Below are 14,568 nucleotides of genomic sequence, written 5' to 3'. Positions count from 1 at the left end.
TTCTCACTTTGTAGGCTAGACATTGAACCTGGTCTTAAAGATTCTATGACTTCAAAACTGTATATGCTCTTCACTAGCACATCATTTAAATGTCTAGACTCAAGGTTTCTTTGAATTTAAATTTCTGTTTCCCTTTTGAAACATTCCTACAAGATGATCTTCCACACATTCTTTCAAGATTCATTTAGGCTTCTACCCCAGTAATATCAACTGCATTATTGCCAGGGAATTTTGCTGGTGGTGGTTTCTAAAATTGTGACAATTACTATTTCAAATTTAAAAATAGGTAACACAAAAACAACAAAAAAGTGACTGCCACAACCAAACAATGGCTTAATCTCTCACAACCTTGAATAAATGATAATTAAATGAATTTTTAACGGAAATAATATTTATTTACTACATTTTGTTCTCACATATTTTATGTTTCTCACCACTTGATCATTAGTTTAATTAATACCATGCACCATAACCAACAGCTTTCATGGTGAAGAAAATTAACAATGAAACTTCTTGCAAATGTGGCCACCAAATACCATATAATCATTTCTTGAAGTAGTAGCAGCTATCCCCTCTGTTATCAATAAATATTGGCTATTAAGTATTTTTATATAATTTTTTATTAGACAGGCAGAGTTAGTGAGAGAGAGACAGAAAGAAAGGTCTTCCTTCCGTTGGTTCACTCCCCAAATGGCTGCTACGGCTGGAGCTACGCTGATTCAAAGCCAGCAGCCTGGTGCTTCCTCCTGGACTCCCATGCCAGTGTAGGGGCCCAAGCACTTGGGCCATCCTCCACTGCACTCCCGGGCCACAGCAGAGAGCTGGCCTGGAAGAGGAGCAACCGAGACTAGAACCCAGCACCCAGGCTATTAAGTATTAATTAAGAACTATGATACAGGCATGCAGTAAGAGTTATGGGAGCATAAGAGAGTCATCTAACCCACTTTTCAACAAGTTGGAAACCTGAGATGAATATAAGCTAAGAACTGGTAGGAATGTGCTAAACTATAAAAGTAAAATTTAAAAAAAAAAAAAAAAAAGGAACCAACTTCAAAAAGGTTGATAGAAATAAAACCAGTGAGTTCATGAAAGACTGAGATGGCAAAGATTGATAAAACACCACAGAGGGCCTTGTTTGACATGCCTAGGCGTTTGGACTTTATACTAAAGAAAATGAGAGAGGACTAAAGAATATTGGGAATTTTAAAACACAGTGTAACTTAGAGAGTTGAAATATTGCAGAGGTTGGATCAGAGAAGGTAAACATAAAAGTAGAGAGATTCGTTTAGAAATGAATGGAGGGGGCCAATGCTGTGGCAGAGTGGCCTGAAGCGCCAGCATCCCATAGGGGCGCCAGTTCGAGACCTGGCTGCTCCACTTCCAATTCAGCTCTCTGCTATGGCCTGGGAAAGCAGTAAAAGGTGGCCCAAGTCCTAGGGCCCCTGCACCCGCGTGGGAGACCCAGAAGAAGCTCCTGGATCCTGGCTTCGGCCTGGCACAGCTCCAGCCATTGCAGCCAACTGGGGAGTGAGCCATCAGATGGAGGACCTCTCTCACTCTCTCTCTCTCTCTCTCTGCCTCTCCTCTCTCTGTGTAACTCTGACTTTCAAATAAATAAATAAACCTAAAAAAAAAAAAGAAATGAAATGAATGGAGAAAGCAAACAAAACATCACATGGTGTGAATATGTCTAGTAGGAAAAAAAGTTTATAAACTAAGATACCAAGCAGGGTTCATTCTAATTATGAATGGATTTTTCTTTATCTCCTTTATTCTTCGTCCTCTCTTTAGTTCATTCTCTCTTTTTCATATTTTATTACTGCTATATTATCTTCCAGTCCACCCTTGTACATCCTAAGCTTAGTCACTTCTCATACTTTCATTCATGTTATCAATCCCAGATACACTCTCTTCACACAGTTGCCAAATTCTTGAAATTCAGATCTAAATTTTTCAAAACCCTGACTTCATTCTCCTCCTCCACCTCTACTGCCTTATTGTATATCTTCATCATACATCACTCAAATTATTGAAAGAATCCAATCAGTGACATTATCTCTAGTATTATACCTTCTCATCAATCCATTATCTCTTGTAAGAGGGGGGATTTTTTTTAGCACAAGTCTGATTATATTGTGTCACTGTTTAAAATCCCTCCATGATTTCCAATTGCCTTCATTATTAAATTCAAATCCAAAGAATAGTGTATAAGTTTTATTTAACTCTGACCCTTGCCATCTCTCCAGGCTCCTCTACCAGCACACCTCCATTTAAATCCTATGTTCTTCTGAACCACTTCAAATGAGTTTCTTGACCACACCCAACACATCATGCATCTTTCACAAATAAAGGGTTATTTGGGGATAGAATACTTGGGCGTTTTAATATTTTTACTTGGAATGTTTTCATCCAATGTTTGACTAGCATCTACTCATCCTTTGAGGTTCAGAATAGGTGTCAGCTCCCCAAGAATATATCCGCAATACACTGTGCAAAGTAGGATGGTAGCACTTATTAATTAAATAATGTTCTAACTGCGGTTTACCATGTTTCTTACAATGATCTCCTTAAGGGTGAGTGGGTAATGGTTAAATGTATTTTGACCTGGACAACAGCTGTGGCATAGTGGGTACACCACTGCTTGGGACATTTACATCCAAGTTGGAATCTCACCTCCACTACTGATTCAGTTTCCTGCTAATACACACCCCAGGAAGGCAGCAGGTGATGGCTCAAGTACTTGGGTGTCTGCTACCAACATGGGGGATCCAAACGGAGTTCCAGCCTTGTGGATTTAAACTGGCCCAGCCTTGGTTGTTGTGGGCATTTAGGGAGTGAACCAGAGAATGGGGGACTAATACCACTCATAATTTCTAGAGATTTCAGTAGGATAAACTGTCTGGAACTCTCAAAACAATACCAAAGAAACAACAAACTATTTATAAGATTAATCTGACATATTATTTACTATAGATATAATATACTAAAAACATCATTGTAGTATGGTTCATTACATTTTACATTTCTTTTTTTTTTAGATTTATTTATTTATTTATTTGAAAGTCAGAGTTACACAGAGAGAAGAGAGGCAGACAGAGAAAGAGAGAGAGGTCTTCCATCTGCTGGTTCACTCCCCAATTGGTGGAAATGGTCAGAGCTGTGCCAATCCAAAACCAGAAGCCAGGAGCTTCTTCTGGGTCTCCCATGCGGGTGCAGGGGCCCAAGGACTTGGGCCATCCTCTACTGCTTTCCCAGGCCATAGCAGAGAGCTGGATCAGAACTGGAGCATCCAGGACCCGAACTGGTGCCCATATGGGATGCACTACAGGCAGCGTCTCACCAGCACCGCCACAGCGCCAGTCCCTACACTTTACACTTCTCTTAGGCTTTGTCCTGGAAGAGATGAACTATTTCTATCTAAGGCTTTTTATGTACTACTTGTCACTCAGCCCTGCCAAACACAATATAATTTGAGAGGTAGAGAAACAGAAACGGAGACAGGCAGATTGAGCAATCCCATTTGATGGTTCACTTGTCAAATGCCTACAATGGTCTAGGCTGAGCCAGGGCCAGAATTAGGAGAAGGAAACCCAATTCAGGTCTCCCAAGTGGGTGGAAGGAATCCAAATATTTGAGCCATCACCTGATGCCCCAGGTCTGCACTGCTAAGAAGCTGGAATCAGGAGCCAAGGACTGGATTCAAACCTAGGCATCTTATGTGGCACGTGGGCAACTTAACTACTAGGCTAAATGCCTCCTCCCAATGGAAAAATTTTAATAGCTTCAAAGTAATCATTTTCAAGCAAAATATTTCATAATTCCTAGTAGTCCTTAAATTTAAAAAATCCCTTCTAGTTTCTAGTCAAGACAGACATGCTCTTAGTCCAAAAGAAAGATATGTTGCAATTATATACAAACATTGTTAAGTTTGCTTTCAGGTGAAATTAGTAAAATTGGGAATATGTTTAAAAATTAATTTGACTTAGAAAATAAGATCATTACTAAGCTGTTTCTTCTAAGTTATTGGATTTTGCCTTGAAAGTATGACCTAAAATAACATAGCATTTCATTCTCAATGGTTCATTTATTCACCCAACTAATACTTTTTAGGTCTACTATGTGCAATGCATTGTATTAGAAGTTGAAGATACAATGCTGAATGAGACAGATATGCTACCTGCTCTTTGGGAGTTTACAATCTTAGAAGCATAGACAGACCATACATAATTAGGAAAATGTAAAAGAAGCTGAGATGAAGAATAAAAGGAATAATCTACTTAAGAATACCTGGCCAGGAAAGAGCTCCCTAAAAATGCAAATTTGAAGCTAGGACCAGAAGGACAAGAAAGAAATAATCATGCAAAGATTGCCTTTGCATGATTACAAGTTTCTGAGAGGCAATGTGAAGATGAACACTCTAAGCTCTAATAGACATGCTTCAGAATGTTTATTATTCAGAGTACCTGATAAGGTTCTCTAGATTCTCATTTATAATAAAAATAGAACAAATATGTAAATACATATTTTTGGTTAAATCAAAGGACAAAAAATTGATCCCAGGAAATTCTATGGACAATTACAAAGTAGTTTCTACTAACTAGTCCCCCCACATTCACCTGTGACAATCAATAACCAATAACTTAGTATCAGCATTATTTCCATCGCTATGCTTTAGTTATCAGAAGTGTTTCTGCTGAATAAACTGCTTCCAAGTCATCACCCTCCCTTTTCCTATCCCTAGATGTCCAGACAATAATGAAGTTATTTAAAAGCCTTCCAGACAAAATTTGGCTTCTTAGTAGACAAGGAAAAGAATCTCTCAATTTTGAGAAAATTAGAAGACTTCACAAGGGAGGCCAGTGCTGTGGCATAGTAGGTTAAGCCTCAGCCTGTGGTTCCAGCATTCGATATGAGCACTGGTTCGAGACCTGGCTTTTCCAATTCCAATCCAGCTCCCTGCTAATGGCCTGGGAAAGCAGTGAAAGATGGCCCAAGTGTTTGGGCCCCTGTTCTCACATGGGAGACACAAAAGAAGCTCCTGGCTCCTGGCTTCAGATGGGCCTAGCTCTGGCAATTATGGCTATCTGAGGAATGAACTAGGGGATGGAAGATTTCTCTCTCTCTCTCTCTCTCTCTCTCTCTGTAACTGTGCCTCTAAAATAAATCTTAAAAAAAAAAAAAAAAGACTTCACAAGGAATTCTATGATAAAATTAAGGCTTAAAGAGAACTATCAATTACCAGTAAACAACAGTGATTATCACTGGACCCTTAGTCTCTAATGATCACAATAATCCTTTAGAAATGTTATTACTCAGATACCATAGATGAGGAAACTCTTCTGAGTTTAATAACAGAAGTGAGAACTTATAATTATTAACAGTAAAAGTTTCAAATGCAAACTCATTGTCTATCACATTTGCCTCCACTATTTTTTTCATCACCCAGTATAATTCACTTTTACCAAAATGAATTATCAACAGGAAGCTGTTATTTAACTGTCCTTACTTTGAAACAGAATCTATATGAAAAATGCATTGGCACTTTCTCATAAAATGGGAACCCATTTTTTAGAAAACATTTGAATCCTTAAAAACTAAGGGTTTTCATCTTTTGGCAATGGCAATGGTAATTTACATGTATACTAATACTTTTAATTTAAAAGATTTATAATTCAATTGCATCATTTATGTGACATGCTAAGTAAAGAAAATATGTTAGGTTTTTTAAAAAGTATTAGAATGTTGACAGTCATCCTAAGTAGATCACAGATCCAAAAACCATGAAACAAAGGTGTAACAAATTCAAATACACTTTTTTTTAATTCTGACCAGTTAAAAAAAGACATAAACAAGGACATAAAATTAATAACATAGAAAGAGCTCCCACAAATCACTAAAACTAACAGAAAACCAAACACAAAAAGCTGTAAAACAATGTAAAAGGCTCTCACTAATAAGAAAATTCAAAACTAAAATCTACAGTGGAATATTTTTCACCAAAATACTTACAAAGAATACCACACACTGAGTTGGCAAGAATGTGGAAAAGAGCCCTTATGACATATCATACATAACTCCTCTATTTAGAAAAGTCTTAAGTAGACATAAATATGGTACTAGTTAAGAAACTTACTTATACATACAGTATCTCTGGAAGAACATATAACATACTGTAGAAGTTATTGCCTCTGGGTAGAGGAAATAAGTAGCTAAGAAATCTTGTACCATATGCATATTTTACATATTGAATGAAGAATTTGTAAACTGACTTTGGAAATTCCTTTTAAAAATGAATTGTTTAAAAAAATGGAACTACTCATCTATGTGTGAAAGATAAACCAGTTGTTACCTTAATGTTTCATGGAAATTTTAACCTATTGTCTTCCTTTATCTGGGGATTAAATTATCCCTTTAACACTTAACAGAAAATCTAAACTGAGGATGAAAGATAATATACACATCTAAAAACACATTCCTTAATATGTGCTACAAAACCACTTTATCTAAAAGACTACGTATGTACATAGTTCAAACTCAACAAATATTTACTGAGTTTACTTTTCTATTGACTTTAGTGGATTTGTTCTCCTCATACTTTTTCACAATACCACACCAAAACAAAAGCAAAAATATAATAATAATAATAATGAACTGCAGGGGACCTCAAAAAGTTCATGAAAACCAGAATTAAAAGATAATTTGGGTTCAAAAAGTTGAAATCCATGAATACTTTTTTCATGATACACATTTTCCATGAACTTTCCAAAGACCTCATGTATGAATAGATTTCAAATGGGGTGAGGATACCAAAATAAACTTCTCTTTTAATTCCATTTTACATGAACTTTTTGAAGTACCTTCATAGAACTTTCAATAGACTATGTTTTTCTTCCAACACATAATTCTTTACTTTCCTACAAAATTGATAAACTGCCTCATTAACATTACCACAGTTCAAAACATCATTGTTTATTAGGTACCTATTATGTGCCAGTCTTAAGGATGTTCAAAATACAAACACCAAAAAAGGGAAAATTATCTTGCCCTCAACAAGTTTACAGTCTTGAAAGACAAAGCTTAAAAATGTTACTCAGTAAAAAGACATGACAAATTTTACTGATATACTAAATTATATAGATCACAAATGCTACCAGAATTCATATAACTATTTTAAAAAGGAATTACTGAACAGGAATCTATTGAATTATAAAAATGTTTCCAAAATTATAGCATCTCATTCACTTGTACAACCTATTACTTGATGCTCATAGAAGACTTCCTATGTGGATGTTCATCAGGACTTTGAAAAAATTACTGACAATTAAGTATAAGTAATTTCCCCAACTACTCAGGCTACTAAGGAGATAGCTTACTGCAGGAGTCACAGTCTGCTTTGATTGCTCTCCTCTCTCATTAAAATTATCTCACACATGAACCTCTTAATATACACGTATTTATTTACAAATTATATGTATCTCACAATAGCCAATCCATGTATGAAATATTAATAAAATTTATTTCTTTTTCAAATAAAAGAATGTAAGCTTTAATATTTTTCCTGTATTACAATGTATCATCTTGTGATGGCCTTGTGTATGAACATCTCACTTTGTATTAATGCTTAACATGAATACTGAAACACAGAGTTCATGCAAAAATATTTTTATCTAACAGTTTCAATCTCTGCACACATCAAACTTAATTTTTAACTCAGTTGTTAAGAGACAACAGAGATGATTTTTAGTTTCAGGTTTGTTTCTCTCTACCCATGACCTTCTCTCAAGAATTGATAATAACATGCAATTAGATGGACATCACTAAATTGAAACAAAGAATAGTATAGTCATAATCAGACAAATGAACCCTAAAACTTTATGATTTAATCATTGAAAAATGATAGTAATATTTTATTATATATTATGCTTTTATTTAATATCCATTACTAATATGTGATTAACATGTCAAATTCTTCAAAATGATTTGTCTCTCATTTCTATAATTCCACTATAAACTTCATTCTTGTCTTCATTTTCCTTGCCTGCTCTTATTTTATTATATAAACATTTCAAGTAAATTTTCAAATACTATATTCTAACCTCCAAGTAACTTTTTGTTAATAAATATAAATATAATTCTGCAGCCATGTAGGCCATTTTGAGGTGAGGCTCCTTCCCAAGACTCAGGTAGAAAAATGCAAATAATTAAATAAATCTGAATATATGCTTTCATGGATATAATTTCATAGATTGTATAAATATACACTTAGAAAATGTTTCCACCTAAACTATGGAGATATGAAGGCACAAACATTATTTATATTTGCATAGATAAGTAGTTTGCATATGGATGTAAAATATATACATGTAGCTACCTGAAAAAGCCTTTTACAACACTCTCCCAACAAAATATTTTGTGCACTTTGAGCAATCCTAATTCAAAACTCAAAGTTCAACTGAATTTTTATATATTAAAATGATAAACAGACATAACTATAGTGAAGTGGCCAATAAACACTATCACTTAGCATACTATTTTTTAAAAAAAGACATTTTACATATAAATATATTGGTAAAAGTAATACATCTATATTTTGTTCTAGCATGATTTTGAGAACATATTCTATAATTACTGTAAAAATTATTAATTCATATATATAAATATCAAAAGGTTAGCACTGTTAACATACATAATGAAGTTAGACAAAGTGAGGCATATACTGAAAAAGCTTTTAAAAAATAATGCCTTATTGTTCCATTAACTGAAATAAACTATGTAAATCAACTGTTTTAATTTCACAGGCCCATAATAAAACACACTCCCAATAAGTATTCAAACTCAGAAGTCAGCTTTGAAGAAGTAATTTTTAATTTCAGTTGCTATGTCAGGAATACACTTGTTCTCTCAGTCCTTCAATATTTTGTGATTAAATAGTACCTTTCTGTAAATTACGGCTATTTGACATGAATTTGGTACTTTAAATTATTTAAAACAGTATTTTCATTAAAATATGAAAACATATTATTCCTTTATACGTGAATTTAAGAACACTGACTCAACTACCTGTTTTTAAAATTTACACGAGTAGAGGTCAGTGCTGCAGTGGCTTCACAGAGAACTCTCCACTTTGAGTTTTGTATTAAATTGGAGAATATAGGAAAAGTATTTGTGATGACATGCAAAAGAACTGCCCCCACCAAATAAATTGCAAGTTGATCTCTTAATGAACAACTAATTTTAAATAAAAAAGGAAAGAAAATTGAACGAGAAAAGTGTAAAAAAGGCTACACATCTTCTGCACAATCCCTTTCACGTAGTAACTAAGAAATCTAATCACCATAAAACATTGAAAAGCAAACCTGAAGAAACCAATCTCTTGGCTAACAGAGCACCCTGTCTGGACAGCTCCCTGGTGCTGAAGTTACACCGCCTCTAACCCGACGCCCGAGTGCTGCCCTCACTCCTCCCACCCTCGGCAAAATCCCGGCTGCCCAAACTGTGAGCACCAAGACTCGCAGCAGAACTTCACAAGGTAGGGAGCATCCCAAGCTACAGTCAGCACAGAAACTGGACTCTCTTCAGCATTAAACAGATTTACTAGTTAGGAAGAGCAGCAGAGTGCAGGGTGTTAGCACCCACCAAGGGGGAGGGGCTGGAAGATGGCGGCGGCCGCACACCCACCCGAGACGCGACCGGGCTCGGGCCCCTGGCCCGCGTCGCCGCCCTCCCGCCCGCGGCGACCCCGGGCAGATCGGCCCTTCCTCGCGCCGGGGCGCCGAGCCGCGCTGCGAAGGGGCCGGACGAGAGCTCCCCGCCGGCGCCCGCCTCCCCCGCCGGCGCGCCGCCGCTCGGGTCCGGCCGGGGAGCACCTGTGCACGGCCATATTGGATTCCTTGCCCCCGTCACTGCCTCCGCGCGGGGGCGGTGGGAAAGGGACAGGGACGCGCCGAGCCTGGGTTCAGCCTCAGCGCTGCCGGGCCCCGGAGCCGAACTGCCCGGCAGGGACGGCCGGAAGGGCGCACGGGGAATATTACACCCGCCGAAGGCTCGCCACCCCACCTCCGCCGGCCTCGGCGCCCTCCCTCCCTGACACACACACCCCCACGCCTGACACCCAGAAAGCAGCCCCGGCCGCAGCCCTCGTGGCCCGGGCGCCGCCGGCGGGAGGGAGGGCGGCGATCCAGGGCGCGCAGGCGGCCGCAGGGCAGCGACCGAGGGGGCGGAGGGCAGGGAGGGAGGCGGGAAGATGGAGCCGGGTCCTTACTTGAGCACGGACTGCTCCTTCTCCTCTTCTTTCTTCTGCCGATCCATGACAGCAAGGATGATTTTCCTCTCCTCCTCTGTGAGGTGGCTGAGGTCGGGCATCTCGGGCTGCGGCGGCGGTTGAGAAGCCGCCGGGGTGGGAGCCGGGCGGCCCCGGGGCCCGACAGGAGCCGACATGTTTGGTGGAGCCGAACCACCCTAGGGAAGCAGGGAGGCGACTCCACTGGCTGCGGCGGCACCTGCTCGGGCGGCTGGGGCAGCCTCCGGCGCTGGGACAAATACATACAAATCAATGGCCTTCAATCCGAGGCGACAGCCCCCCTCCCCCAAGAACGAGAGAAGGGGGAGGGGAGGGCGAGCGCGGGGGGCGGGGGGACTGAGGAGTGCGCTACGGGAAATGTTTCTTCTTCCCGGGGGCGAAGGGCTGGCAAGTGAGCGGCTCAGGGGAGAGGCGAGCTGGAGGCCCCGACGCGGAGTGCGCGAGCGGGGGGAGGGTGGTGGAGTAAGGTGGCGGGGACGGCTAAGGGTGGGGTGACTGGCGGGAGCAGGCGGGAGGGCGGCGCGCGGCCCGGGGCGCAGAGTCCCCGGCCGGGGCGTGGGCGGGGGACGCGCGCCGCCTGGCCCGAGAGAGGGGTGCCCGCGAACCAGCCCCCCGGGGGAGTCCGAGGAACTGGCTCCGAGCGCCGGGAGGCGGCGTCCCGCGGGCCCGAGGGGCGCGGAGGCGGGAGCGACCAGGGCGGTGAGGAAGCAGAGGCGATTTCCCAGAGAAGCAGCTCAGCCGTCCCGCCGGCTGTCGCGTCACGGGGGGCTCCCGCGCGCCGCGGAGGGAAGACCTCCCGGGAGACGACGGGGGACTGCCACGGAGACCCCGACCCGCGCTGCGAGCTAGGCTGCAGAAGCGGGGCTGGAGGCGGGGAGTGCTGGGGCCAGGGCCCCTCGGTTGCCAACGCCCGGATCCCAGCGAGCTCCGACGCTTAGCGGGGTCGGGCGCCGGCCCGTTCGCATCACGCGCGCGCCCGGGGTCCCCCAGCCACCGCTGCTGCCCCTTGGGTCCGTGGAGGCGGCGCAGAGGGCCAGCTCCTTACGCCGCCGCCGCCGCCGCCGCCGCAGCTCAGAGCCGCTGCCCGCGCCGCCTCCGCCCCTCCGCCTCCCAGGCTCTTCCCGCGGGGGCCGCGTCACCTCCCCGCCGCCCAGGCCGGCCGGGGCCCGGCGGGCGGACCGCGGCCACTCCTCCGGAGCGCGACTCCCGGGCTGGGCGGGGGGACAGCCGCTAAGGAGAAATGGACCTGAGTGTGTGGGATGGGGGTGTGGAGAAGGGGAGCGAGGGAGGGGAGCCCGAGGCGTCGGGAGTCTGGGCAAGAGTGAGCGGGCGCCGGTGGGAACGGCCAGGTGTGGCAGGTGGGGGGGGGGAGTGACCGTCGCGAACTGTCAGGGTGGCGGGTCCGGGGACGCAGAGTGACGGGGTGACGCGGGGGCGGAGCTGGGGTGGGAGGAGCGCCCAGGTGTGGGACCCTGAGGTCAGCGAGTGTGGGGGGGGGCCTGGGAGGGGTCCCCTGGGGGTCGTGAGGGAGAAGAGCGTGGGGGTGGGGGCCCGCGAGGGGTTACCTGAGGGACGGAGGGAGGGACGAGCGAGTGGGGAGCGCAGGTAGGTCGGGGGTGGAGTGAGGCGGCGCTGGAAAGCAGGGCCGGCGGCAGAGAATGCGTGGCGAGGCGCTGAGTGAGAGCGCGGAAGTGAGACCGGGAGAGTTAGGGTTTGTGTGGGAGGGCCGTGAGGGTCGTCGTGAGGCGAAGGACGGGCCGGCGCTGGGGCCCAGGGCCTCTCCCTGTTTGGCCTTGTTTGGCGCCCACTCTGAGGAGAAAGGAGGAGAGCGGGTTCGAGTCCGATTTTCGAAGCACGGAGACTGAGGCGCAGTGAAAGAGGGCGAGAGTAAAGGAAAAAACGAACTCGTGGAGGAAGGTGGTGGCGGCCGCGGCCTCGGGCTGGGCGTGGGGCCTGCGGTGGGGGCGGGGCGGGGCGCGCACGAGGCCTGGCGGGGGGCGGGGGCCGGCCGGGCTCGCCCGCTCTGCTGCGCGCTCTTGCCGGCGCCCACCGGGACACGGTGGTGGGTGGGTGTGCGTGTGTGTGTGTACGCACCCCTACCCCGCTGTCTGGATTATAGCCGATGAGCAATGTAAAGCCTCTGGGGCGTGTATTAGATTTACCTCGCTGGTGTGTAGTAAGCCCTCTCCCTCCTCCCCCTGTTCCCCAGGTACCAACTGACTAGCTCCCAATTTAAGAGGGCTGGGGACAGACAAAGCAGCCTTGGAAGTCTCTTGTGATTTCTAAGCTTAAATTTCTACTTTTTTTTTTCCTTTCAGGCCTTGTAATTAAAAAAAGAAAAGTTTACCGAAATGCTGTTTTTATTATTACCTTTTCAATAAGAGTCTTATATTCCACATAATTCACTGTTCTTTGGAAACAAACTAAATGAGATCAAATGAATCCTCATTTATTAAATTCTGATTTAGAATTAAATAATTTTTAAAAAAATTTCTAACCTCAATGTTACATGGAAAATATCAAGATCAGCCCACTAGCAAACAGCAGAGCTGGAACTAGAACTAGCTATTTTTCACTCCAAGTTGAAAACGATGGTGATTTTCAACCCAAGCTGCACATTAAAATTACCTGAGCCTCTTTTTGAAAATACTGTCTGGGCCCAACCCTAGATCAAATGAATCCATCTCTGGCAGGCTGTTAGTTTTGGGTATATTTTCTCAGCTTGCCCAAGTGACTAATGTATAGTAAGGGTTGAGAACTACACTATGTGCATTGTAAAATAGATAAGAAAGAGGGGAGAAATTTAAGCTATGAAAAGTAATACAAGCAAAAACAACACTTCTAAAGAGAACTGAGTTTTCACCAAAAAATGAAATGTTTTACTATCCACACTTTTCTTTCATGCAAAGTAAATACACATATCTATGACTTTAACCTAGGAGACCCTGAGTGCTGCTAAAATACACTAAGTTCTCCTTTAAAAGAGACAAGAGTGAAACTAAAAATAAAAGGAATGGGTGGAACACTACTTTATTCAACTATTTCTGAGCGGGAAAATAACAGCACCCCCTACTTCAGCCAACTATCACTTCAGGCAGAACCAGAAGCCAGAATATATACGGCTCTGAGTCTGAAACCTCAAGTTTAATATAGCTTAATTATTTTCAGCATGTAAAATATGAATTTAAAAGTGCTTCTTGGCCTTTCAGCGAAGGTCAAGTGTAAAAGTGGAGGGCCACCTGGACCCCGTGGTGTTTTCTGGCACATAGTTAACATTCTGGGTAATGGTAGCATGCTGGCTCTACTAACTTGCACCACCCTCTTGTCCCCAAGGACTCTAATCTACCTGGAGACACTGCCAGCATTTGAAACAGAATGCCATGAGCTGGTGTCCCTTGGACCTGACTTCTCACAAGATTGAAGCGAGTGGGCTTCATTGACTTAAAGTGGATGTGTTAAAAGTGAATGTGTTCTCCCTATTACAGGGAATGCTTTGGAGTGGAAGTATCTGAAGATCATCTTCCACTGTTATTTATACAACTTTACAAAATAAAATTTGGTCACAGTATTTAGATAACAGCATATATGTATGTATATGTATATGTACTATGTAATTGTGAATGGGCTAATTAGCCTGTTTAGCACATCTCATTGTGTCCTGTATGGCTTTATATTTAACTTGGGTACTATGTCTCTAAGTGTATGAACCTATCTAAAGTTGAAATATTCTTTTTTAACTTTAGAAGTAAGTGAATGTCTTCATTGCTGAATTTTCAAGGTCTTAGCAGGTCACAGACTATACCCAAAATGCAAGTCTTTTCTGTATTTCCTGTAAGCCTTAAGACCCTATGGATCGGGCCAGCACTGTGGCCCCATATGGGCGCGTGTTTGAGACCCGGCTGCTCTACTTTCCCAGCTATGGCCTGGGAAAGCAGTAGAAGATGGCCCAAGTCCTTGGGCCCCTGCATCCGCATGAAGACTGGAAGGAAGTTCCTGGCATTGCAGCCAATGCATTCCAGCCATTGCAGCCAATTGGGGAGTGAACCAATGGGTAGAAGATCTCTTTCTCTCTCTCCTTCTTCTTCATCTTCTTCTTCTTCTTCGTGACTTTCAAATAAATAAATAAATCTTTTCAAAAAAAAAGAGCCTATGGATCTATGTACTTTCATTTTTATATGAGTAAGGACTACTTGTAATCTACCAAAAAATACTAGGAAGTGGAAAAAAACTAAAGTCATAAACTGAAATGATCACAACATTAGAATTTA

General features: G+C 43.0%; 1 protein-coding gene across 28 annotated transcripts in view; it reads right to left on the bottom strand.

The window, feature by feature from the left end:
* The window catches only part of RIMS2 (regulating synaptic membrane exocytosis 2), a 701,736-nt gene extending 689,713 nt beyond the window's left edge, over positions 1–12,023 (bottom strand). For 17 of the 28 annotated variants that reach the window (XM_051844697.2, XM_051844708.2, XM_051844703.2 and 14 more), the window contains exons 1-2: positions 11,866–12,006; positions 10,262–10,529 (exon numbers count right to left, since the gene is read on the bottom strand). In XM_051844697.2, the coding sequence (XP_051700657.1) occupies positions 10,262–10,437 (176 nt within the window). In that variant the 5' untranslated portion in view covers positions 10,438–10,529; positions 11,866–12,006. Of the gene's footprint in view, positions 1–10,261; positions 10,530–11,865 lie in introns of those variants that run through there. The other 11 variants (XM_070075390.1, XM_070075386.1, XM_070075388.1 and 8 more) reach the window with 7 other exon arrangements.
* Positions 12,024–14,568: the final 2,545 nt, after the last annotated feature.

This window comes from Oryctolagus cuniculus, chromosome 6 (genome assembly GCF_964237555.1).
Source record: "Oryctolagus cuniculus chromosome 6, mOryCun1.1, whole genome shotgun sequence".
Classification (NCBI taxonomy): Eukaryota; Metazoa; Chordata; class Mammalia; order Lagomorpha; family Leporidae; genus Oryctolagus; species Oryctolagus cuniculus.
The sequence above is the reverse complement of the archived record's forward strand: the minus strand, read 5'-3'. Positions and strand labels throughout refer to the sequence as shown.